General features: G+C 40.0%; 1 protein-coding gene across 5 annotated transcripts in view; it reads left to right on the forward strand.

Moving 5' to 3' along the window:
- The window catches only part of PRDM5 (PR/SET domain 5), a 357,820-nt gene that overhangs the window by 129,409 nt on the left and 202,014 nt on the right, over window positions 1-26,397 (forward strand). For all 5 annotated transcript variants that reach the window (XM_055587588.1, XM_055587589.1, XM_055587587.1 and 2 more), the window contains one exon: window positions 5,528-5,611. In XM_055587588.1, coding sequence (XP_055443563.1) covers window positions 5,528-5,611 — 84 coding nt within the window. The remainder of the gene's footprint in view (window positions 1-5,527; window positions 5,612-26,397) is intronic.

The following is a 26,397-nucleotide window of genomic DNA, read 5'->3' on the forward strand; positions in this document are numbered from 1 at the left end:
GGTTCTTCCTGACCCAGGGATTGAACCCATGTCTCCTGCATTGCAGGTGATTCTTTACTGCTGTGCCGCCCGGGAGCCCTATTTGTTTCTTTGTCTTCTGTATTTCTTCTAATATGAGAGTTAGATATGTACTTTAAAAAAAAACAACACACAAAAGACACCACCACACAGACATATGTTAAGCACTTCTCTCTGCCCTCAGGATCCTCAGGAAACAATGAGTCTCGGCCGTGGGAGGCAGGAAGGAGCACAGGCGGCGTCTCCCGCTTCCCGCTTACGTGGTGCACCTGTGCTCCCTTCTAGATGGTAGGGTCTCCCCAGGCGCCTGGAGACAGACAGGGCAAGGGGAAGAGGTCTGTGCCCTCTGGAGGTGCCTGGAGAGCCTAGCAAACGCCCCTGTAGCATGTCCCTGTGACAGACACTGGGAAACGAAGGGCTGGGATGATTTACTTCATTCTGTGTTTTAGTAGCAGGCATCTAAGATGGTCTTTCTCTTAGTAATGCCAACACTGCGCTGATGCAGCTTTCCACTGTAAAGATGTAACATAATCTGTAGGTTCATACTGTATGTGTACCTATTTTACTGTCATGCTTTTACCTAATGGTTTTAGCATTCATTTGATAATCTTTGCCTGAATCAGTTCCTCCTCCTTTTATAAATTAGATTCCTCTGTAAAGAAGAGCTTTCCTTCATCATCTACTGCTGTTTGGTTATCCTGCTGTAGTATTATTGTTGAAAAGAGGAGAAAATGCTTAGTTCTTTCTCTTTATTATTTTTTATAGGCTAATATGGCAAATGAAGTGTTTAAAAATTCTTTTTTTCTCTTTCTGACAATCACTATGGACTTAAGAATGTGTTAATATTTCAATTACACTCTTGTTCTCTTTGATTCTCAAATTGTTCTACGTTTGGCCTATGGACGCTAGGATTTGAAAGCTGAAAGGAATCTTCCTGCTGCTGCTAAGTTGCTTCAGTCGTTTCCGACTCTGTGTGACCCCATAGACGGCAGCCCACCAGGCTCCCCCATCCCTGGGATTCTCCAGGCAAGAACACTGGAGTGGGTTGCCATTTCCTTCTCCAATGCATGAAAGTGAAAAGTGAAAGGGAAGTCGCTCAGTCGAGTCCAACTCCTAGCAACCCCATGGACTGCAGCCCACCAGGCTCCTCTGTCCATGGGATTTTCCAGGCAAGAGTACTGGAGTGGGGTGCCATTACCTTCTCCTAGAAATCAGCTAATCCATATCTATGACTTCCCACGTGCTTTAGTTGTAAAGGATCTGCCTGCCAGCCCAGGAGACACAGGTTTGATCCCTGGCTCGGGAAAATCCTCTGGAGAAGGAAATGACAACCCACTCTAGTATTCTTGCCTGGAAAATCCCGTGGACAGAGGAGCCCGGCAGATTACAGCCCGTGGGGTCACAAAGAGTCAGATATGACTGAGCGACTAAACAACAAGGAATCTTAGAAATCAGCAAATCTGGATCTCCAAGTTTTATAGCTGAGGAAACTGAAGCTCAGAAGCTTGTCCACTCTGTTGTGTCACAGGTAATTAGCGGCAGAGCAGGGGTTAGGATCCAGGTCTCTGGAATCCTCAGTGCTTTCCTCACTGAGCAAAGCTTTCTGCAGTAAAGCTTGCTTTTACATTCTTGCTAATAATGTTAGTCAAAATGACAGAAAATGGCCCACATGCTTCCAGTCATACATTTTTTTATTAAAAGTTATTGTCTAGTCTGGTGGGTCCCAAGTTGAATGGCTATTTATCTGCATTGTTTAGAAAGCAAAGAAGCACAGTTGCAGTCTCAGCATTGAGCTAGTCGGAGAAGTGAGTTTGACTTGGACGATTTGGTGTTTGCAGGTTGAATTTGTCTTACAGTCACATTTTATTTGATCTGCACAGAATTTTGGAAACTTGAAATTCATTGCCTATCTATATCTATATCTATATATATATAGAGAGAGAGAATACTAGTGATTTCATATACAAATTTAAATTGTTGGTTTCAGTAAAATATTCAGTTGGAGTTGGAAAGCTTTTAAATGTGCATGTCCCTCCATCTCCCCTCTTGGCCATTCCCTGCTCTATCCTGTATATATTTTTGTCTGATGTTGTGCTGCTTTCCTGCCTCATCTTGTAAGCATTTGGGTTGGTGATTCTTTAGATTGTTGGAAGCAAGGAATTCTAGGAAGATTTCTTGAATATAGTCATAGGTTGAAGGTAGTAATAATCAGACACACAAACAGCAAGAAAATGGCAGAGTTGATAGTATTTTTTTTTTTTTTTTGCTGCTAGTATGAGATCTTCAACAGCTAAATCACAAAGTAAAACCAATGATGACAAGAAGTCAGCTAGAAATTTTTGAAATTTTCAAGGAGATAGTTAGAAATGTTGCTTTCCTTCTAGTCATTAATTATGAACCTCACATTGGGTGTTGAATAGGCTCATGCACCTGGTCAGAAATATCCCCTAGAGAAGGGAATGGCAACCCACTCCAGTATTGCCTGGGAAATCCCAGGGACAGAGGAGTCTAGTGGGATATGGTCCATGGGGTTGCAAAGAGCAACTGAAAACACACATGCATATATAATTTATATTATGATGAATCCTATGAAATTTTCATATATCAAACATCAAATACTAGCAATTTCATATAGTTCAACCAAAAGAAAAAAGTTACATGTATATGGAGGGTGCACCCTAAATCTTCCTTCCATCAGTACATTACCCAAGCAATTTGAAGCCTGCTGAGGTAGGAGAGACTTACTCTTAGGTTAGAAGTATCATAGAAAATGGTGAGTGAATAAAGCTGTGTATACATTGAAATTACGATTATGAGGAAGTGCTGCTTGTGTAGTAGAAATGACAGTGAACAGAGAGAGAATGGAGCTGGACAGCAGGTGCTGGGATTCTTAGGGGAAGGCTAAGACTGGGTCCAGTAAGGATAAAAATTTCATCAAAAGCCAAATATAAATTGTTTTAATTGTCTTCAGTGTTTCTTACCACAAGTATATGGGAATCTAAGAGTTAACTATTGATATTTTATAATCTTGCAGCCACAGAAACTCAAGTTTATTTGATCGCATCATCCCAGTATACTCACTAGTGTGCCTTGAAGGCAATTTTACCCAATCTAGAGAGCTAAATATAAATTTATCTCCTCTATCTGAATTTTATGTCAGTGTATTTCAAATTGAATTGCAGCCCATTGGTGCATTGTGAAATTAATTTGATTATTCACTTCTGTCAAAACTAGTGTTTTTTCAAAAGTGAAGTAAAATCGAGTAGAAAATATGAAATACATTGTACAGAGTAAGGGCAGTGTTACTTCAAGACGTTTACATTTTAGTTTTTAAAGCGTGTGTTTCTGTGCACAGCTGACCTTTGACCAACATGGGAGTTAGTCCACACATAGTATATGGCTGGCCCTCCACATCTGCAGTTCTTCCACACCTGTGGATTCAGCCAACCAGGATGACGTGATTAAAATGTCCGTTTAAGTGGACCCACACAGTTCCAACTGTGTTAAGGGTCAGCTGTGTATATGTGAGTATACTAGAACAAGATGCAGAATGTATTTCTTGGCTCAAGTGAGAAATTTGAAAGCTGTATTTATTATAGTTTGGTAGTTTTATTTTATGACAAAGTGATTGCTCACTGTTAGTAGCAAAGCTTTAAACTCAGATTCCTGATTCTTATTTGAGTTTTCAAAGCTTAAGAACTTTAATAATCTTACTCGGTCTGCATCTAAGCAGGTGTTTTCCCCCTAAATGCAGTCGTTTCCTTGGGTTTCTGTCTCTTTTCAGGCATTTGAACCCTGCTTAAGTGCCTCATACAGTTTTCCGTGTCCTCTGGGTTTGTGCCGTGGAGAGGGGCTGACTGGCACGGGCACATCTCTTTGGAAAGTGTATTCTCAGATGGTTTTCTTCCGCAGTAGTTGATGAAGGCTAAATATATGATGAAGTGGAGTGAAAAGTTGAACTATATATGCATTAATACCAAATCCTCAAATTTATTGCTCAAAAAACTGTGTAATACTTGGTTTTTGTCTTTGAAGTTGGCTGAAATAGCCAAATAGCAATCTGCCTGTTGGTGTACTTGTTTTTGGTTTATTTAGGATTATAGTTTTGATTTCAGGAGTCTTTCTAGCATTTTCTGCCTCCTAGTTAACATTCAGCAATAGATCTTCCAGACTGCTGTTACTTGTGACTTCTCAGAACCTCTTTCCTTTATCTGTCAAGTGAGGGCCTGGGTTGTTGTTACCGTGTAGTCGCAACGTCGTGTCTGACTCTCTGCGACCTCGTGCACTGTAGCCCACAAGGCTCCTCTGACTGTGCGATTCTCCAGCCAAGAAGACTGGCGTAGGTTGCCATTCCCTTCTCCAGGGGATCTTCCTGACCCAGGGATTGAACTTGCGCCTCCTGCATTGGCAGGCAGATTCTTCACCACTGAGCCCCCAGGGAACTGTGTTAGCTAGTTGTGCTTTCGTTAAGCTTTAACACTTACCTGTTGCCAGGAGTTGGGTTTTCTGTTGTTCATTAAGTCATTTATATTCCTTGAAACACTATTTTGGTGGCTTTTTCCCCCCTTAACAGTGTTCATCAGAAGTTCCGCCATGTCCTTATGGAAGGAAGGGTTCTACTGTAGAATAGTCACAGAAGGTTTGGGGGAGACTCACAAGGACGTGCGGGATCCCGTGTCTTCTCTGAACCATGTCTGTGGCATGTTTGGCTGGACAAGCATGACCCCACTCCCAGTCCCTCCAGCCCCTGCTTGATTGCCTTATTGTGGAGACAGTTTTGCTCACCATCCACCCTGCCTCACAGATCCCTCCCTGTGGGGACCACTCCTGGTTTTGCCAGCGGTTCTTACCTGGGAATTTGTCCCTACACAGCTTTCCACATCCCACTCCTAGAGATTCTGATTTTAATAAGCTCAGGATTCTGAATTTGAAACAAGTGACCCTGGTGAATGAATCTCTTGATGGTGATTCAAAGCTCGTGCTTGGAGAAGCCCGGGTTCATGGAGTGCCTCCTTGGTTGATTGAAGGATTGGCAGGAGAATTTAAACTTTATTTATGAACAGTCTTCCTTTGAGAGTGGCAAGCCTACTTCTTTTCTGTTCATAATTGGGATGAATTTATGGTTTTTATGGAAATCAGGTGATTTTCTGCCTGGTAGGCTTGTCTCTCAAGTCAGGCAAGACTCTGCTTCTCATGGCTGCAGAGGTTTGAAACACTAAAGTATGATGTTCAGAGTCTTGTCAGAATGTAAATGTTGAGCAATTTAACTCTTTTATGTTGGCTTCTGTGTTGTGGTTTCAGGCTGTTTGGCTAAAAATAGATTAAGTTGGATTTTAGATATGTAAATATTTTATGTTAGGTAAATTATTTAATATTTTAAATGTGTTTCAATCATTGGGCAGGAAGATTTAGAGACAAATTTTTTCCAGAAGAGAAATAATAGTTTATTTTTGTATCTTGATTATTGATTATTGTACTAATTCATTTTCAATATAATTATTACTACCAGGGTGAAAAGTTTGGACCATTTGCTGGAGAGAAGAGAATGCCTGAAGATTTGGATGAAAATATGGATTACAGGTTGATGTGGGAGGTGAGAATCTGATTTTAAATATTTAAAATATGTTTCTCTTTGTACTATTTAATTCATTTATAAGGTTAAGTTAATAGATATTGATATTAGTTGACTGTTTAAGCATTGAATGTTTCAGTTTTAAGGAATCTGAGTACCTTGAGAGTTTAGCATTTAAAAAAATTGTTGCAATATATAACTAGATAATTATTCTATAACTCTGAATCAGTTTATAAACTTCATTATTAAAATTGTTTAATTAATTGATTTATTTGTCTGACCTCGCCAGTTCTTATTTGCAGCCTGTGAGGTCTTCGCTGTTTGCTGTGGCATGCGGGGTTTTTTAGTTGCTGCATGTGAACTTTCAGTTGTGCTGTATGCGATCTAGTTCCCTGACTGGGGATTGAACCTGGGCCCCGTGCTTTGGGAGCCTGGAGTCTTAGCTACTGGACCACCAGGAACGTCACTGTACTTCATCATTAAAAATAAGTCATCCATGAATAAGGATGTTTGGATTTCAAGATAAGCATATTCTTTTTATGCATTTAGAATTTGATTTCTGAAAATGAAATTATGTTTTTTGTTTAACTTTTATTTCCCAATTGCAGTTCTAATTGCACAGGAACAATTCCGAGCTTTATATTGGAACAGAAATCCCAGCTTAAAATGTACCTTACTTTTAAAAACATATTTAAAGAACTATGACACTGTAGATAGTCTTTTGCAATCTAAAGTCTCTCTAATGCAGGAATTTATATATGCAAATACACATACATATATATTATGTATATATTTGGAGAATTTTCATCCTAGCTTATGCCACTTACTTTCATTACTGTTCTTTTCTAATCTTTAGAAAAAGAAGGGCCTGGGGGTGGAAATGGAAAAACAGAGGTGTGGATATTGTTCAACAAAAAGCTGGAAATGGAAACTCAGTCCCAAGCATTTTATTTGGTGGGTTCCATGAGGGGGTTGGGAGCTGAGGTATGTGTGGATGGGGCTGAGAGAAGTATGATCGTTAAATCACAGAGGGATGCAGTGCTGGACCAGAGAACGACGCATACGCTGTCTTTCTGAGTGTGCATTTATCAGTTAGGGTCACCAGAGGTGTGGGTGGGGGTGTGTTTCCCCCAGGGGATTGGCTCACATGATTGTTGGGGTGCCACTCTGGAGCCTGTAGGCTGGAAACTCAGACGGGAGCTAATACTCTGGTCTTGAGGAAGAACTTCTCGAGCATACCTCAGTTTTTGCAGTTGAGTCCTTTCGTTTGGTCAAAGGCCACACACAGTGTTGACAGTAATCTCCTTTATTTAAAGTCAGCTGACTGTAGATGTTAGCCACATCTGTAAAACCCCTTCAGTGAAACCTGGGTTACTATTTGATTAAATAACTGGGTACTGCCATCTGGCTAAATTGACACATAAAACTGTACTATCTGCAAGCAAAACAGATTTTTAAGCATCACCGTATTGCTGAAACTGTTGGATGTGTAGGGAGTAGGGTTGCTTGAGAAGATTCTTGAAAGATTTCTGAAGTGCAGGTGATGGAAAATGGAAATTTTATAATAATAGTCTTTAAGTGGAAAATGTTACAGGTTTGCCTTAATTTAATATACTGTTTTAATTGTTTATGTTTATAAACCTAAAAAGATTTCTAATGCCCTTAACTGTTTTTTGGGCTTCCCTGTTGGCTCAGACAGTAAAGTGTCTGCCTATAATGTGGGAGACTTGGGTTTGATCCCTGCATTGGGAAGATCCCCTGGAGAAGGCAATGGCAACCCACTCCAGTATTCTTGCCTGAGAAATTCCATGGATGGAGGAGCCTGGTGGGCTACAGTCCATGGGATTGCAGAGTCTGACACGACTGAGCGACTTCAGTGGGTTTCTGTTTTTCTATAAGGTGTTAACTTTCTTAGCAGTTAATTTTTTTTACCATAAAATTTTTCAAAAATCAAACATTTATATGACAAAATAACTTCGATAAGCCATACATGATAAAAACATAAGTTATTAAAGAGGTCATTAATGACTTTTGATATTTTATTGTCTCTAAAAGTTATAATGTCGTGGTCAGGTTAATATCTTGCACAGCTGGTAATGCTAAGCAGATAATGATTATCATTTTTATTTTGAAAAAGAAGTCTTCCATGTGGGCAACGTAAGGAGGCTGCCAGTGCCACAGTAGACCATCTCTGCATTCTGTGTTCCTGTGGTTCTATGGTATCTTTATTGTTTGTTTTTACATTTCAATAATATACCCAGTTCTCTCACTTTTCTACCCAAAGAGCTATTGATTGTTAAATCATTCTGTATTCAGGTGGTGTTATACTCACGTAATGATTGCTGTTCTCTGTTTTCTTTTACTTTTTATTTTATGCCTGTTTTGATTAAACAATATTTGTACTTGTGACCCAGTTCAGAAGGGTACTGGTGAAGAGACTCCCTGTGCCCCACAAGCCCTCTCTTCTCACCTAACAGCTTGGATTCCTTTAATCAAGGGTTCACGTGCTTCTCCCTCATGGACTCCTTCCTTCCGAGTCTGGTCTTCAGGGTGGCTTGTTGCTGGGCTCTGCGCTGCACTCTTGCACTGCTGGGCAGGGCAGAGGATGCTCTCAGTGTTACAGCTTCTTGGGGGAGCATTTGAAAACAATCAACACACCATCTGAACTGCAGCAAAGGTTTGCTGTTGGCTAGCTTTAGTTCTGTTCCTTATTGTGTTAATGGAGAGAGTGGCTTCCTATCCTTGAGATGCATTCTTCAAGTCCATTTTTGATGTTTTAGCTTTGGAGCTGCCAGGATTCAGAGGGTGCACAGAGAAAGGAGGATGACTGGTTCTACTGCAGTCTTCCCCTCTTGGAACCCTTTGACCCCTCTCAAAGGGAGATAGTGAGCCTTCCCTCCTCTGGTGGGTAATTTGGGACCAGTTACTTAAGTCATTTCTAACAGTGGTAAAGAATACGCCTGCCAATGCAGGAGATGCAGGTTCAACCCATGGGTTGGGAAGATTCCCTGGAAACGGGAATGGTAACCCCCTCCAATATTCTTATGTGGGAAATCCCATGGACAGAGGAGCCTGGCAGACTGCAGTCTCTGAGGTCACAAAAGAGTCAGACACAACTTAGTGACTAAGTACACCCAGTGGCTCTGGAGTGAACCACTTGCAGCTCTCAGATATGTGGTCCTTCTCCAGCCAGTGGTTGTCTGTGCTGTGGTTATGGAGCGGGAGCCAGGTAGTGCTGTGGTGTCTGCAAAGTGACGCCATGCAAGGAAGCACACGGCATGACAGCTCTTTGTCAGTTTATATTTTGGTTATGGTGTCGGCAGTTATGGTGGACAAGGCCACGGGCCCCTAGGGGGCATTTCACACCAGAAGGCTTGGAGGTACGGATGAGGATTGTGGTTACTGGTGTGCCTGAGTCCCTGTTAGTGTGGGACTGCACTGAGTCCCAGGTGTAGAGGGGCCTGAGGGTTTCAGTGGGGAGCGTTGACTTTGTCTGCTGCAGCCTCCCCTCTCCCTGCTGAGGGGCAGCTTGGTGCTCACCGATGCCCACTGCTCAGGGCATTCACCGGCACCTCAGCCTCCCTTTGTGTTGGCCACCAGGATTTGAGATAGACTGTCTCCTCTGTCCTTAAGTCTCCTTGATACCTCAGGGTTCTCATTTGAAATTAACTGCGTTAGCAAAGGAATTCTGGATTCTGAAGCCTCAGGCCAATTACAGAGTATGAAGTTGGAAACCAGTGCTCCATTGTGAATGCTTCTCATTGTTAGTTTGTGGAATGTGCGCAGTTGTCTGTATTGTATTCTGTTCCTTCCTTAAGTAGAAGTCTTTCTGCATACTTTTCCCCAGGTGGTTTGGAGTCTGAGATACATTTTCTTCTGTTCTCTACCTGCTCAGACTTGGTCTAAGACCAGCATCCATTGGAGTAATGTTAAAACTCTCAATAATCTTTGTTTTTAAACCTCCAGGATCTTCTCTTTTTGTAATATTTTCTTCATTATTTCAAACTACAGCTCGAATACCTTTTCTCCAGGCACTGTCTCTTATTCTAACATGTATCTTTAAGTTTTGGTACCTTTATATTGTGTGGGCTTCCCTAGTGGCTCAGTGGTAAAGAATCTACAAGAGATATGGGTTTGACTTCTGGGTCAGGAAGATGCCCTGGAGAAGGAAGTGGCCACCCACACCAGTGTTCTTGTCTGGGAAAACCCATGGACAGAAGGCGTCTGGTGGGCCACAGTCCATGGGGTTGCGGAAGAGTCAGACACAACATAGTGACTAAGCATAAATCACCGACAGATTACAGCACAGACTGCATTTCATTGCTGCCTGCTGTTCTTCAGGTATTCCACAGTGGCTGTTGGTGAATCCAGTGTCTTCCTGAAGCCTCCAAATGGCTCTGCTCTGTTGGCAGGGCATCTTCCCTTCTTTTCCCAGAGCATCCTCTTGCATTGTCTGTAAGGGATTTTTTTTTTGTGTGTGTGGAAACTGGCCTGGGAAGTTCTCAGAACTTGGCCTTGTTCTGATGTTTCCAGTTGAGTCATTTATTCCCAAACTTTCCATCTATTCTGAGATCACAAAGTTCTCAACCCCATTCCTCCGTCTCCTGCTCAGGATGGTTTTGTTTTCTGCTCAGTCTTTGAACACTTCCACTGAGGTAGGGTGTTCAGTGGTGTGACCTGAGCCAGGTTGAGCCAGGATGCCATGCCCCGGGTTCAGTACTCCTGGACGGTCCCTCTGTGGGCAGACAGTTCTTGCGGTTAGCCAGCTATGAACTCACATGCAGAATCCCAAAGAACCAGATAGCAACCGGAGACTCCAGTGAAATATGCCAGTCCTGGGTGATGTTTTTATTAAAAAAAAATCAAATTTCTTTTACTTAGATTGATGTTTTTTTTTTTTGCTATTGTATCATCTATAACTTAGTAGAAAAATAGCTATCTCAATACAAGAATAGGAAAAAAACATAACACTGTTTGAACTTTGGTGCTTAAATTGTCATGCTCTTAACATAAAGGAGCTGCAGTCTTGTAAGGGTTCCAGAGGTAACTCATGGTGGGATACCACGAGTACAGTAAGAATAGCCTGCTTCATCTGCATGAGCCTGACTTAAAGGTGTTTAAACAGTTTTACTGTTGTTTACTTTCTGAATCTGTTCCCTTGAAGATTAATAGAGGAAAGCTGTATTTTGTACATCTGAAACTGGATCAGTTGTGTCCTACTCTTTGCGACCCCATGGACCATAGCCCACCAGGCTCCTCTGTCCGTGGGGATTCTCCAGGCAAGAATACTGGCATGGGTTGCCATGCCCTCCTCCATGGGATCTTAAGGCTAGGGGAATTACCAGGGCAATTAGTCGTTACAGTTTACTAGATAGCTGCATATTACAAAATGCAGAATATCAAATTATCATAGCTTTATTTATTTTAGTCAGCAGAAATGATTTTGTACCTCTGAATAAATGTTTTTAAAAATGTAGCTATCAGAATTATAAGATGACAAAATTTGCAGGTGTATTTGTAAGAATTAATATCCTACAGTTATAGTAAATTATTATTTCAAAATGTACATACCAGATGAACTGGGCCCCTTTTGTTATTGGCCAGATAAATGTAGATTGTTCTTGGAAACTTCTTTCCCAACCTCCATTCTCCACTTCACTTACACACTGGTGATGCTTACTAATTAATAACTGCTCTGTGGTTCTAACAAAGAAAGAGCAGATAGGAGCTGGGTGAAGACTAAAATAGCCACCTTACTAATGAGGTGTATGTGTGGTATATATTATATGAGCATATAATAACTCTTTTAAGTTCATGGCTCCAAAAAGTTGAATTGGTGAATCTGACTGGGATCCTCGGTTTGAATGGAGACTTTATACTCTGTTTCTTGAATCTTGCCCTGTGGACCAGAAGTGTACAAAGTGGACACTTGATACTCTGCTTCTTAAATCTTGGTCTTTGTGGCAAGAGTTGAGCCTGCAGTTTAGATTCTGAATGTATATGCCATCAGTCCTCTCATGGAGAATTGTGGCCTGACTCACACGTTCAGTTTGCAGCACATCAGAGAGCATGGGAGAGAGACAGGTGTGCAGCCTGTGGTGAAAGGCATATCCCGAGTCTGATGGTAGGTGTGCTTCCTGCACAGTAGGGAGCTGGGCATGGGAAGGAGGAGCCCTCAGTGTCTTAACAATCAGCTGAAGAGAAGGAATCAAAAGGAGAGAAGCTCAATCATTTCTCTCCCATGGAGGAAAAAGTGAGGGAATGTTTGCTGAGAACACACACACACACAGAATTAGCCTTTCTCTTTTTCTCATACTGAGAAATGACGAGGTTAGAAATTCTTCACAAAGCAGAAATAGGCATGATAAGTGAAACATGGTAGAAAGAGCAAGGATACCAGGGTCAGGCAATCTTCAGTGTGATTTCACGCTGAGGATCCAGTAAAGCTTTTGCTTTCTTGGAGTTTATGTTTCAGCAGGGAAAGAGAGATATAAAACACCTTTAATGAGTAATACAAAGAAAGGTAGTGATATGGATATAAAGAAAATAAAATAGGGCAAGAAAACTTACTTCATATGAGAACTTGAACACCCTGTTATTACTGATGAGAACAGCTACAAAAGACAGATTAAATATAAAAGTGATTTGTGTAAGGCCATCGAAGAGCTGATAAAGAGAAGATTCCTAGGGTGACTAAGGCTCCAGAGAGAGGAAAACTTTGAACAGATGAATTGATAATCTATAGCCTTTTTTTCCCCATCTTGGGGAAGTGGTCAGAGCTTTGCTGATTCTGGGTATGGGCAAGAGGCTGAAAATTCGACCTCAGCCCAAGAAGAGGGTTTGTGTTTGAGCACATAGTAGCAAGTAGAGCTTTGGGCAGTGTTGTGGGGTTGGAGTGACATTATTGGAGACCCAAAGCAACTCAGAAACATTGTTGGCACCTCCTCAAAACATTTGCAGAATTGTGAAGCTGCATGACAGAACGCTATAAAGTTAAACCATGTATGGTACTTCTAAAAGGCAGTGTTCTGCAGTCTCGTGTTGCCGTGGAGGGGCCCTCAGTTGCACATCATACTTCAATTTGGAAGGAAGCACCGTATGGTGGTGCTGTAGGGATAGGATCAACTGAGGCTGGCTGAAGTCTGCCTTAACTGCAGCCAGCTTGAATCAGCCTTCATAGCTTACAGTGAACAGTTTCCATGTTGTCTGGCAGAGGTTGGGGTGAACCCTATAATATCTGCATCCTCTAATTTTTTTTTTACTACATAGTGTCCAACATTTAATAAAATGACTAGATGCTAAGAGATAGGACCATATGACTAAAACCATAAGAAAGGCTGGACAATGGAAAGTGACTTAGGAGGATTCAGATATTGATTGGAGTTAGCAAATGAGGACTCTTAAGATAAGTGTTACTGGTATGTTTTAGCAAATAGAACGGAGAAGGCACTGGTGACCCACTCCAGTGCTCTTGCCTGGAAACTCCCATGGATGGAGGAGCCTGGTGGGCTGCAGTCTATAGGGTCGCTAAGAGTCAGACAGGACTGAGCGACTTCACTTTCACTTTTCACTTGCATGCACTGGAAAAGGAAATGGCAACCCACTGCAGTGTTCTTGCCTGGAGAATCCCAGGGACGGGGGAGCCTGGTGGGCTTCCGTCTATGGGGTCATACAGAGTCGGACACGACTGATGTGACTTAGCAGCTTAGCAGCAAATGGAAGAAAAGATGAAGCAAACAGATGAGAAGATGGAAAATTTTACCAAAAATTGGGAGGTATAAATACCAGGTGGACTAGACAAATATTCAAACTGAAGTTGTGAATTCAGTGTTTGAATTAGGTATTAAATATGACACAGCAAAAGACAGGATTAGTGATGAGTAAAAGAAGTCAATAGAAAATATTGAAAATGAAGCACAGAGACTAAAAATAGATATATGAAAAGTGAATTAATGTATCTGTGATGTTAGGATCTTTTAGCACTTGACGAAGAAGGAGAAAATGAGGAAGATGCAAGTTTGATGTAATAATGGCTGAGAATTTTCCAAAACTTACTCAGGAGACTTTGGTTTGATCCTTGGGTTGGGAAGACCCCCCTGGTTACTGGAATGGGTTGCCATGTCCTCCTCCAGGGAATCTTTCCAATCCAGGGATCGAATGCAGGTCCTCCTGCATTGCAGGTGCATTCTTTACCACATGAGCCCCAGGGAACCACCTCCCCCCCAAAAAAAATTACCAGGTGAATTGAAGCAGCTCTGTGAGCCTCAAATACCACCACTGTAAAGAAAGCCACACTTGTTAGATATATCTTGGTAAGACTATAGAAAACCAAGACAATCTTTAAAGCAGGCAGGAAAAAAAAAAAAAAAAAAGAGACATTACTTTCAAAAAAGAAACAGTAATACTGAAAGCTCTCTTTTAACAGAAAAGATAAAAAAAAAATCAACAACCAAAATATGTCTTTAAGAGAACATCATTGCAATCCAGAATTCTATACCCAGTAAAAATATTTAAAATGAAGGTATAGTTCTCCGGGCCTCTTCACTTGTGATCGTCTCCCTCACGAGTGTGCTTTGGAATTGCCTTGCAGCATTAGCCCCAGCATTGTCTTCACTTACTTTTCAAATGTGGGAACTGAGATGGCTGCCAAATCCCACCCAGTGGAAAAATTTGCTACTCTGAATTCACAGAAGGGAGGCAAAGAACAATAAGAACATTTAAATACACAGGTATTGTTTGAATTTATATAGATAGGTTTTACTAACAACAGTGAGAAAATTTTCAAATAGAACTAAAGTGTAACAAATCCTGCAGTCTTTTCAAAGGAAGTAATAATTGATCTCCCAGATCCCAATTTTAGGGGTAATGTTTGTTGACCATGTGCACATAACTCCCCTGCATAGGGATGAGAATGAAGAGATGTCAATATATTTTCTCAACTGAAGTGACAGAACTTGAAGACATTAAATCATATACTGAACATATTTTCATTTTGCTAAAAATCCTTGCTTTAAAATACTTTTTCCAGTGTATTTTTTCTCAGTCAGAGTGGCAACCCATGTTCAGTGTGAACTGAAATCAAATGGGAATCTGGAAAGGACCTGATGAAATGTTTGTGTCAGACACAACGGAAAGAGGTAGTACTGAACATGTTTTAATTTTGCTAAAAATCCTTGCTTTAAAATATTTTTTCCAGTATATTTTATCTCAGTCAGAGTGGCAACCCATGTTCAGTGTGAACTGAAATCAAATGGGGATCTGGAAAGGACTTGAGAAAGAGGTAGTATCTTGAAGAGCTAGTGTGAAAAATCTCAGACCTTCTTCACTTGGTTCACTGATGATTTGGATGCAGGTGGAGGCAAATTAAGAGAGTTAGTCAAAGATGATATTTGGCCAAATCTATTGAATTTGTTGATAATAAATTAGAAGCAGCTGAAGCTCATAATGATGGAGACTTGGAACATTTTGATGATGAGGAAGGAGGTGAAAGAGAAGATGGAAGATGGTGACAATATGAGGAAGAAGAAACGTTGTGGAGGAAGATGAGTAAGAGAATATTAGTAGACTCCAGCTTTCCTTTTAGTTTTAAATATTTTATATTCTCTTGGTGCAAGTTGCCATCTCTGGTTTTTCCCTTTTATGCTCAGTTGTCTTGTCCTAATGAGGTGCCTTTATTTTTTTGTCTCTTTATTATATGATTGCCCACTTATTTTGTGGGAGACTATATTGAGCAAAATATAATGGGGAACCATCTCTAATTATTTTTTAATTCAAATTCCTTTTTATTCCTTCTTGTCTCAAAATATGTGAATGTAGTGATGTGGAATTAACACATCAGCATGCACTGTGAGGAAGAAGAAAATTTTCTGCCCTTGTTCTGCCAGAAGCTGGAGGGTGTTCATCCTCCTTGTGCTTAAAATTCTTGATTTTTACTTGTTTTTTAATTTTATTTTTTAAAAACTTTTCATTTTGTACTGGGATATAGGCAGTTAACAGTGTTGTGATAGTTTCAGGTGAAGAGACTCAGCTATACATTTTACATGCATCCAGTCTGCCCCAAACTCCCCTCCCATCCAGGCTGCCACGTACATTGAGCAGAGTTCCATGTGCTTTGCAGTAAGTCCTTGTTGATTATCCATTTTAAAAACAGCAGTGTGTACATGTCTCTCCTAAACTCCCTAACTGTCCCTTCCTCCCATCCTTCCCCTGGCAACCATAAGTTCATTCTCTTAAGTCTGTGAGTCTCTTTCTGTTTTGCAAGTAAGTTCATTTGTATCATTTCTTTTTAGATTCCACATATAGAGGGTATCATATATTTCTCCTTCTTTGCCTGACCTATTTAATTCAGATTTTTACATCTTTAAAGTGCTCAGAGATTTCACTGTGGCTCTGTAATATGGGCGTTTAACATTATCACCATATAAAATCCCAAAGTGCATTTTTTGCACTTTGTGAAAAAATCGAATAAAATGGAATTATGTCAAGTGAGGAAAGAATGAGTTTGAATTGTTAGGGCATTTGAGTGTTGGTAGGAGAGGAGAGAGATAATGGGGCAGAAGTAAGTTTGAAAGATAATAGTATCAGAGTGTGTATTTTCAAAAATAAGTTGCAGACCTTCCAAATTAGATTTGTTTAATAACTGGTACTGTCAAGAAAATTAAAGATATATTCAGGCAGCAAGAGCCAGGAGACCTGCATCAAAAGGAATACTAAAGTAAAGGTAATTCTTCTGGGAGAAGAAAAATGAATCTTGATGGGGACTTGGAAATCCAGAACAGATTGAAGATCAATAAAGGGTAAATATATGTATATATAAACATAAATATTGATGATACCAAACAGTTATAGAAGTGAAACCGTATATGTTTCACTTCTATGCGTTTGAAATTGTATACAATTTATATAATGGTAAGAGCAATTGACTTCACATCCCAGGATGTCAGAGCCAGACATCCTGGAATGTGAAGTCAAGTAGGCCTTAGGAAGCATCACTACGAACAAAGCTGGTGGAAGTGATGGAATTCCAGTTGAGCTATTTCAAATCCTGAAAGATGATACTGTGAAAGTGCTGCACTCAGTATGCCAGCAAATTTGGACAACTCATCAGTGGCCACAGGACTGGAAAAGGTCAGTTTTCATTCCAATCCCAAAGAAAGGCAATGCTGAAGAATGCTCAAACTACCGCACAATTGTACTCATCTCTCACGCTAGTAAAGTAATGCTCAAAATTCTCCAAGCCAGGCTTCAACAGTGCATGAGCCAGGAAATTCCAGCGGTTCAAGCAGGTTTTAGAAAAGACAGAGGAACCAGAGGTCAAGTTGCCAACATCTGTTGGATCATTGAAAAAGCAAGAGAGTTCCAGAAAAACATCATTTCTGCTTTATTGACTATGCCAAAGCCTATGACTATGTGAATCACAATAAACTGTGGAATATTCTTCAAGAGATGGGAATACCAGACCACCTGACCTGCTTTTTGAGAAATTTGTATGCAGGTCAGGAAGCAACAGTTAGAACTGGACATGGAACAACAGACTGGTTCCAAATAGGAAAAGGAGTATGTCAAGGCTGTATATTGTCACCCTGCTTATTTAACTTCTATGCAGAGTACATCATGAGAAATGCTGGGGTGGATGAAGCACAAGCTGGAATCAAGATTGCCGGGAGAAATATCAAAACTCTCAGATATGCAGATGACACCACCCTTATGGCAGAAAGTGAAGAAGAATAAAGAGCCTCTTGATGAAAGTGAAAGAGGACAGTGAAAAAGTTGGCTTAAAACTCAACATTCAGAAAACGAAGATCATGACATCTGGTCCTATCACTTCATGGGAAATAGATGGGTAAACAGTGGAAACAGTGGCTGACTTTATTTTTCTGGGCTCCAAAATCACTGCAGATGGTGATGCAGCCATGAAATTAAAAGATGCTTGCTCCTTGGAAGGAAAGTTGTTACCAACCTAGACAGCATATTAAAAAGCAGAGACATTACTTTTCTAACACAAGACCATCTCCTCAAGGCCATGGTTTTTCCAGTAGTCATGTGTGTATGTGAGAGTTGGAGTATAAAAAAAGCTGAGCACCAAGGAATTGATACTTTTGAACTGTGGTGTTGGAGAAGACTCTTGAGAGTCCCTTGGACTGTAAGGAGATCCAACCAGTCCATCCTAAAGATCAGTCCTGAGTGTTCATTGGAAGGACTGATGTTGAAGCTGAAACTCCAGTACTTTGGCCACTTGAAATGAAGAGCTGAGTCATTTGAAAAGAGCCTAATGCTGGGAAAGATTGAGGGCAGGAGGAGAAGGGGATGACAGAGGATGAGCAGGTTGGATGGCATCACCGAATCAATGGAGATGACTTTGAGTAAACTCCAGGCATTGCTGATGGACAGGGAGGCCTGGCATGCTGCAGTCCATGGGGTCATGAAGAGTTCGACATGACTGAGCAACTGAACTGAACTGGAGCAATTTGAAAGGCGGTAGGGAAGCTAATGGAATTAAAGAGTTTTGAGGTTCTAGCATTATCAGGTAAATTTATCTAAATTGTGTAAAATAATAAATGATTGTTTAACAAGTTAATAAAGGGAAAATGGGATAATAAAATAATTTTATTAATTAAAAGCCCAGGAAGTAAGGAAAAAAGAGCTAGGTCATATACAAAGTAAATAACCAAAATTGTATCTATAAATCCAACGCAGTCAATAATTATATAAAACTTATGTAGATTGAGTACTAAGTACTTCCAGTAAAACACTGTTCTGCCTTGGATCCCCAAACCAACCAATGTCCCTTTAATAGACAATTTTAAAATGCAAAGACACAGAAAGCCTAAAATAGAAGCATGGATAAATGTATATATCATGCAAATGCAAATGATAGGTAATCAGGTGTCACTTCACTGGTATTTGACAAAGTGGACTTGAAGGAAAAGGCATTACTAAAATAAAGATGGTCCATACAAGAAACGATGTGTATGTTTCACATGTGAAAGCAATCCAAATGGAAGACTGAGGCACATCTTTCTCAAATGCTGATAGAATAAGTGGAAAGATAAAGCTGGGAAGGACAGAGAGAGAATCTGGTCAAGTTAACATCCGTGTTCTAATTAACATATAGAACTTTGTACTCAGTGCTAGTTGACCAAATGATGCACGTGAAACACTTTTCAAAATTAACTGTATGCTGAGTCATAAAGCACCAGACGATTGATTTCAAAAGGTGCAGTCTCATTAAAAAATTTTAGCAATTTACTGTTTTTTGTGTGTGTGGAATTTGATTCTGAAATTTATGTGAAAATTCAAGGGGTCATGAATTCTCAAGGGAGCCTTACAGAGACAGAACTGGAGGACTTATTAAACATCAAGGTATATTAAAGAGGAATTCTAATTTAATACTGTTATGCTCACACCAGGATAGACAGATAGACATTATTTCTGACAGAGATGTCATTAACAATATGGTGGGGAAAGGATGGTGTTTTCAATAATAGTGTCAGGTAAAAATAACTTTCTTATGGAAAAAGGGTATTTTATCCAAACTCATATCATATATAAAAGAGTCAGTTTAATATGAGTATAAATGTAAAAGTCATATTAAAAAAGTTAACCTTTAAAGGAAAATATTAAATAGCATTTTCTTAGGTTACTTGGCGTTTTCTTAAATAATGAACACTGTGAGGGGTTTACTGTTATTGTTCAGTGGCTGAGTCATATTCGACTCTTTGCAGCCCCATGAGCTGCAGCATGCCAGGCTCCCCTGTCCTTCACTATCTCCCGGAGTTGGCTCACTCATGTCCATTGAGTCAGTGTGCTGTCAAACCCTCTCATCCTCTGCCACTCCCGACTCCTCTTGCCCTCAAATCCTTCCCAGCATCAGGCTCTTTTTCAGTGAGTCAGCTCTTTGCATCAGGTGGCCAAAGTATTAGAGCTTCAGCATCAGGATGCTGAATGCAAGTATTCCTTGCAATGAATCTTCAGAGTTGATTTCCTTTAGGATAGACTGGTTTGATCTCTTTGCTGTCCAAGGGACTCTCAAGAGTCTTCTCCAGCATAATTTGAAAGCATCGGTTCTTTGGAGCTCAGCCTTCTTTATGGTCCAACTCTCACATCCATACATGACTACTGGAAAAAGCATAGCTTTGATTATTTGGAACTTTGTTGGCACAGGGATGTCACTGCTTTTGAATATGCTGTCTAGGTTTGTAATAGCTTTTATTCCAGGGAGCAAAAAATCTTTTACTTTCGTGGCTGAAGTCACTGTCCACAGTGATTTTTGGAGCCTAAGAAAATAAAATCTGTCACTCTTTCCACTTTTTTCCCCATTTTATTTGCCATGGAACTGGATGCCATGATCTTAGTCTTCTGAATGTTGAGCTTTAAGCCAACTTTTTCACTCTCTTCTTTCACCTTCATCAAAAAGCTTTTTGGTTCCTCCTTGCCTTCTGCCATTAGGGTGGTGTCATCTGCATATCTGAGGTTACTGATGTCTCCAGTCTTGACTCTAGCTTGTGATTCATCCAGCCTGGCGTTTCACATGGCAAATAGATGGGGAAACAATGGAGACAATGACAGACTTTATTTTCTTGGGCTCCAGAATCACTGCAGATGGTGACTGCAGCCATGAAATTAAAAGACGCTTGTTCATTGGAAGAAAAGCTATGACAAACCTAGATCACATATTAAAAAGCAGAGACATTATATTACCGACCACGGTCCATATAATCAGTGCTATTGTTTCTCCAGTAGTCATGTATGGATGTGAGAGTTGGACCATAAAGAAGGCTGAACGTTGAAGATTTGATGCTTTTGAACTGTGGCGTTGAAGATGGCTCTTGAGAGTCCCTTGGACCACAAGAAGATCAAACCAGTCAATCATAAAGGAAATCAATCCTGAATATTCACTGAAAGGACTGATGCTAAAACTGAAACTCCAATACTTTGGCCACCTGATGCAAAGAGCTGACTCATTAGAAAAGACCCTGATGTTGGGAGAGATTGAAGCCAGGAGGAGAAGGGGATGACAGAGGATGAGATGGATGGCATCACTGACTCAATGGACATGCGTCAGAGCAAGCTCCGGGAGATGGTGAAGTACAGGGAAGTCTGGTGTGCTGCAGTCCGTGGGGGTCACAAAGAGTCAGAAACAACTGAGTGACTAAACAACAGCAACTCTGCATAGAAGTAAGCAGGGTGACAATATATAGCCTGATGTACTCTTTTTCCCAATTTTGAATCAGTTCGTTGTTCCATGTCTGGTTCTAGCTGTTGCTTCTTGTCCTGCCTACAGGTTTCTTAGGAGAATAGGTAAGGTGGTCTGGTATTCCCATCTCTTTAAGAATCTTCCACAGTTTGTTTTGATCCTCACAAAGGCTTTAGCATTGTCAATGAAGCAGAAGTAGATGTGTCTTTTTTTTTTTTTTTTTTTTTTGAATTCCCTTGATTTTTCTATGATCTCGTGGATGTTGGCAGTTTGATCTCTGGTTCCTCCCCTATCTCTAAATCCAGTTAGTACATCAGGAAGTTCTTGGTTCACATACTCCTGAAACCCAACTTGAAGTATTTTGAGCATAATCTTGCTAGCATGTGCCTGCAATTGTATGATAGTTTGAGGATTCTTTGACATTGCCCTTCTTTAAAATTGGAATGAAAATGGATGTTTTCTAGTCCTGTGGCCATTGCTGAGATTTCCAGATTTGCTGTCATACTGAGTGCAGCACTTTAACAGCGCCATCTTTTAGGATTTGAAGTAGTTCTGCTGAAATCCATCACCTCTGCTAGCTTTGTTCCTGGTAATGCTTCCTGCAGCCCACTTGACTTCACACTCCCAAGATGTCTGGATCTAGGTGAGTGACCACACCGTTGTGGTTACCCAGTTGTTAAGACCTTTTTTTGTATTGTTCTTTGGTGTATTCTTGCTACCTCTTCTTAATCTCTTCTGTTTCTGTCCTTTATGTGCCCATCTTTGCATGAAATATTCCCTTGGTATCTCCAGTTTTCTTGAGTTCTCTAGTCTTTCCCATTCTATTGTTTCCCTCTGTTGGAAAACAGTAAACACTATAAAGGAAATAACAGCAAGTAACTGAGGGAGAGAAGATATTTGTAATGTATTTGTTGAAATAGGACCTGTGTTCAGAATGTATTTATAACCACAAATTGATTTTTAAAAAAATAAAGAATGGCAGAACACTAGAACAAATACTTCACAAAGGAAAATATCTAAATGGCCAGTAAAGGTGGAAAAATGGTCAGCTTTGTCATCAGTGCAAACCAAAAGCACAGTGAGGCACCACGATATACTCACCAGAATGACTAAAATTAAAAAGGTAATGTCACATATTTACAGGAATTATCTGAAACTCATATGCCAGTGCTGAATGTTTAAATTGGTATAGGCTGTTTGAAAAACCACTTAGTCGTTTGTCCTAGAGCTGAATATATGTCTTTGATGAGATTCAGCAATTCCATTGGACATAATCCTAGTAGAAATGCATTCATACATTTACTAAAAGATTTGTACAAGAACTTTCAAAGCAGCACCCTGGATAGTTCTCTCAAACTGTACAAATGCATATTCATGAAATGGAAGATTATAAAGCTTTGTGATAATGAAAGTGTTACAACTCTGCTTAGCAATATGGGTGAGTCTCAAACACAGGACTGAGTGAAAGAAGCTGGAGAGAAAGTTCATACTGTATGATTTTATTTATATATAGTTCAAAACTGGGTCAAGGTAATCTATAAATCCGAGTTGTAGTTACCTTGTTTTGAGGATAGTGACTGGACGTGGGGACCTGCGCAGACTTCTGGGGCACTATTTTTTGATCTGTGTGCTGGTTTGTGAGTTAGGTGTGTTTACTTAGAGAATTCATTGAACTGTGCACTTGAAGTTTCCTTTTTTTTTTTTTTTTTGTTGCAATTATGCTTCCACAAAAAGCTTACTTTAAAAGAACAGAAGAATGGGATAAAATGCTCCTGCCTTGAGTTTCTGCTTTAGCACTCTGGGTGGGCTCTCGGGGTGGGGCCGTAAGAAGACCTGGATGAGAACCCAGGTAGTAGCAGAGATGGCAGCGAACTTCAAAAGACAGAACAGCAGAGGCCAGTGGTCACTGAATGATGGGCCCAGGGCGGGGCGTCGCATTAGAGAGGTAGGCATAGGTCGCATCACGAGGTGTCACGGCAGCAGAAGGGAGTCGTGGGAAAGATGTAGTTAGACTGGTGTGATGCCGCTGATGCTTTGAGAGGGCACTGTGTGGCCGGATGGAGAGCAGGCTGGAGAGAGCAGACGCACCAGGCAGGAGCTGGTAGTGGAGGAGTGCTTCGACTGTGACCTGGACTCTTGCCTTTGCAGTGGATTTGTTGAGAAGTGCTTGGCTTCTGGTTGTATGTTAACTAGACACTGAGGGTAACTAACACCAGTAAGGCTTACCAATGGATTGTGTGTTGAAAGAGAAAAATCCAGAATGACTTTTAAGTGTTTGGCCCTGTCATATAGGTGGAAAGTGAAACTCGCTCGGTCGTGTCCAACTCTGCTACCCCTGAACTATACTCTCCATGAAATTCTCCAGGCCAGAATAGGTGGGTGTCCTTTCCCTTCTCCAGGGGATTTTGCCAACCCAGGGATCGAACCCAGGTCTCCTGCATTGCAGGCAGATTCTTTACCAGCTGAGCCACAAGGGAAGCCCCGTATATACATTTCTAAGACAGGACAGCATTTCTAAGATAGGACAGTTGCAGAGGGAGAGTGAAGGGGCTGGGAGGATTGGGGTGCTCTACTGCATTATAGACTTTGGAAGACACTTTACTCCTCAGGTCTTACCACAGTATCTGCGACGTAAATATAAGTGGCTGAAAGTTTGATTAATTATGTAGTTAATATTTAATCATTCACATTCAATAAACACATTGAATAAGTGCATGTAATTTTTACCATTGGCATCCTTAGAAAAGCTTTAAAAGTTAAAAAACCAATTTATTGATTCTCGTGATATTTTGCTACCTCGGGTTTGTCTACTTTGTAGATTTCTTTTTTGTCATGAAGATGGTGATTTGAGTGAAATAAGGTTTTTAAAGAACCTATTGGTTGGATATTAGACTGGACATTTTGTTTAGATGTTTTTCTGTTTCTTTGCAGTTACTTTGTGATTACAGCTGTTCTGCTGTTTGGGAATTTGATTCAGTATCAAGTTTCCAATGTGTTTTAGTTTTTGGAAGAAACGTTTTCAATTGTTTAACATCTTTTATTTTTCTTTATTGTTGATGGAAGTCCTTTTAGGTGTTTGGAACGAAGAATTTTCTTTACCAAATGTTTTTCTTTTGCAGATGATAGCATTTTGTTTTAGGTTCCAAATGGAACCACTTAGTGTAGACATTAGTGGAAAAATACCACCTAAGAAGCCTTGAAGAATGTCGGGAATCCCAAAACAAATGTCATAGAGTGTTCCTCCTGACACTAATCCTTTAATTTGGAACACAGCAAAGCAATTCTGTGTTACACGTCTTCCAGAAGTTCTGCGTTTGTGTTGTGGTGGTTTGTTTGCTTGTCACAAGATGGCGCCTACTTGGGTATGTCAGCCAACTTTTGGTCATTCAGGCAAAGCCGAGGTGTGATTAGAAGAATGTTGGGAATCCAGGCTGAGTAGTTTGATTAAAAAGGAAAACAAAACAAAACAATATTTGTATTGTTAGAGTACTTTGATTATTTTTGTGGTTCTGATCACAACTTACAGCCCCCATAGGAAGTTATGAAATAGATGCATTTGACTGCAGACAGGGGCAACTCCAGTTCATTTAAATAAAGAGAACACTATGTTAAGTAAGAGGAAATTCAACAGTCTGGCAGGCTTTTGAGATGGTTGATTAGTTAGCTTTATGGTGTCACGAAGAGAACTCATGTAACTTGTATTTTAGATGTTAACTCCATGTCAGATATGTGATTTGCAAGTACCTTCTCCCATCAGAGGTTCTATTTTTATTTTGTTGATGGTTTCTTCACTGTGCAGAAACCTGTTATTTTGACATAGTTTCATTTGCTTATTTTAGCTTTTGTTTCAGTTGCTTTTGGAGTGAGATCTCAAAAACATCTCTAACATTATGCTCTCAAGGCCAGTTCATATTGTCATAAGTAGGAAGATTTTTTCTTTTTTGTGACTGAGTAGTATTCCTCTGTGTGTGTGTGTAGGGGGGTGGGCCGGTCAATGGAGTTTACCACCAGTGTTTTCTTCTAGGAGTTTTATGTTTTCTGGTCTTATGTTTGAGTCTTTACTTTATTTTGAGTTGCTTTTTGTGGGTGTTGAAAGATAGTGTAGTCCAGTTTCATTCTTGGGTGTGTGGCTGTCCAGTATCCCCAACACCATATACCGAAGGGACTGTTCGTGCCTCCTTTGTTGTATTAATTGACCAAATGTGTGGGTTTATTTCTGGGCTCTCTCCTCTGTTCCACTGATCTGTGTTTCTGTTTTTAGGCCAGTACCATACTGTTTTGATTACTATATTGTTGCAATATAGTTTAAAATCAGGGAACATGATGCCTTCAGTTTTATTCTTTCTCAAGATTGCTTTGGCTAATTACACTCTTCTGTGGTTCCGTACAAGTTTTATGATTGTACTGTTTCTAAGAGGCATGGATTGCATCAAATCTAATTACTTTGGATAATATGGACATTTTAACAGTATTCATTCTTCCAGTTCATGAGCGTGGAATATCTTTCCATTTATTTGTGCCTTTGATTTATGTCAACTATTATCAATGTGTAATAGTTTTCAGTGTACAGATTTTTTACCTCCTTGGCTAAATTCATTCTTGAGTATTCTTTTTGATTCAGTTGTAAATAGGATTCTTAATTTCTCCTTCTGATAGTTTGTTGTTAATGTATAAAAGTATAACAGATCTCTGTACATTGATTTTATACCTGCAGCTCTCCTGAATTTGTTAAGTCTTAACACTTTTTGTAGAGTCTCTAGATAAAGTTTTATCATCCACAAATAGTGACAGTTAAAATTTTTCCTTTCAAGTTTGAATGTCTTTATTTCCTGCCTAATTGCTGTGGCTAGGAGTTTCAGTACTGTGTTGAATAAAAGTGGTGAGATGGGCGTCCTTATCTTGTTCTGGAAGGAAAAGCTCCGAGCTTTTCTCTTTTGAATATGTTATCAGCAGTGGGCTTGTCATATGTGACCTGTATTATGTTTTGGTAAGTTCCATTTATACATACTTTGTTGAGAATTTTTATTGTAAATGAGTACTAAATTTTGTCATATGCTTTTTCTGCATCTGTTGAGATAATCATATGATTTTATCCTTAATTTTATTAATGTTTTGTATTACATTGATTTTTAGATGTCAAACCATCTCTGTATCCCTGGAATAAATCCAACTTGATCATGGTATATGATCCTATGAATGTATTGTTGCATGTGGTTTGTTAATATTTGGTTGAGGATTTTTGCATTTATATTCATCAGAGCTTTTAGCCTGTAATTTTTTTCTTGTGGCATGCTTGTCTGGTTTTGGCATCAGTGCAGCGCTGGCTCGTAAAATGAGTTTGAAAGAGTTCCTTCCTCTTTAATTTTTTGAAAGAATTTGAGAAGGATTGGTCTTCTTCTTTGAATGTTTGGTAGAATTCATCAGTGAAGGCTTCTGATCATTGGCTCTTGTTTGTTGGGTGGCTTTTGGCTATTGATTAATCTCCTTACCTGTAATCAGTTTGTTCAGACTTTCTGTTTCATTATGATTAAGTCTTGGGAGGTTGTATATTTCTGGGAATTTACCCATTTCTTCTAGATGATTGAATTTTTTGGTGTATAGCTATTCATAG

The sequence above is a fragment of the Bubalus kerabau genome, chromosome 7 (genome assembly GCF_029407905.1).
Source record: "Bubalus kerabau isolate K-KA32 ecotype Philippines breed swamp buffalo chromosome 7, PCC_UOA_SB_1v2, whole genome shotgun sequence".
NCBI lineage: Eukaryota > Metazoa > Chordata > Mammalia > Artiodactyla > Bovidae > Bubalus > Bubalus kerabau.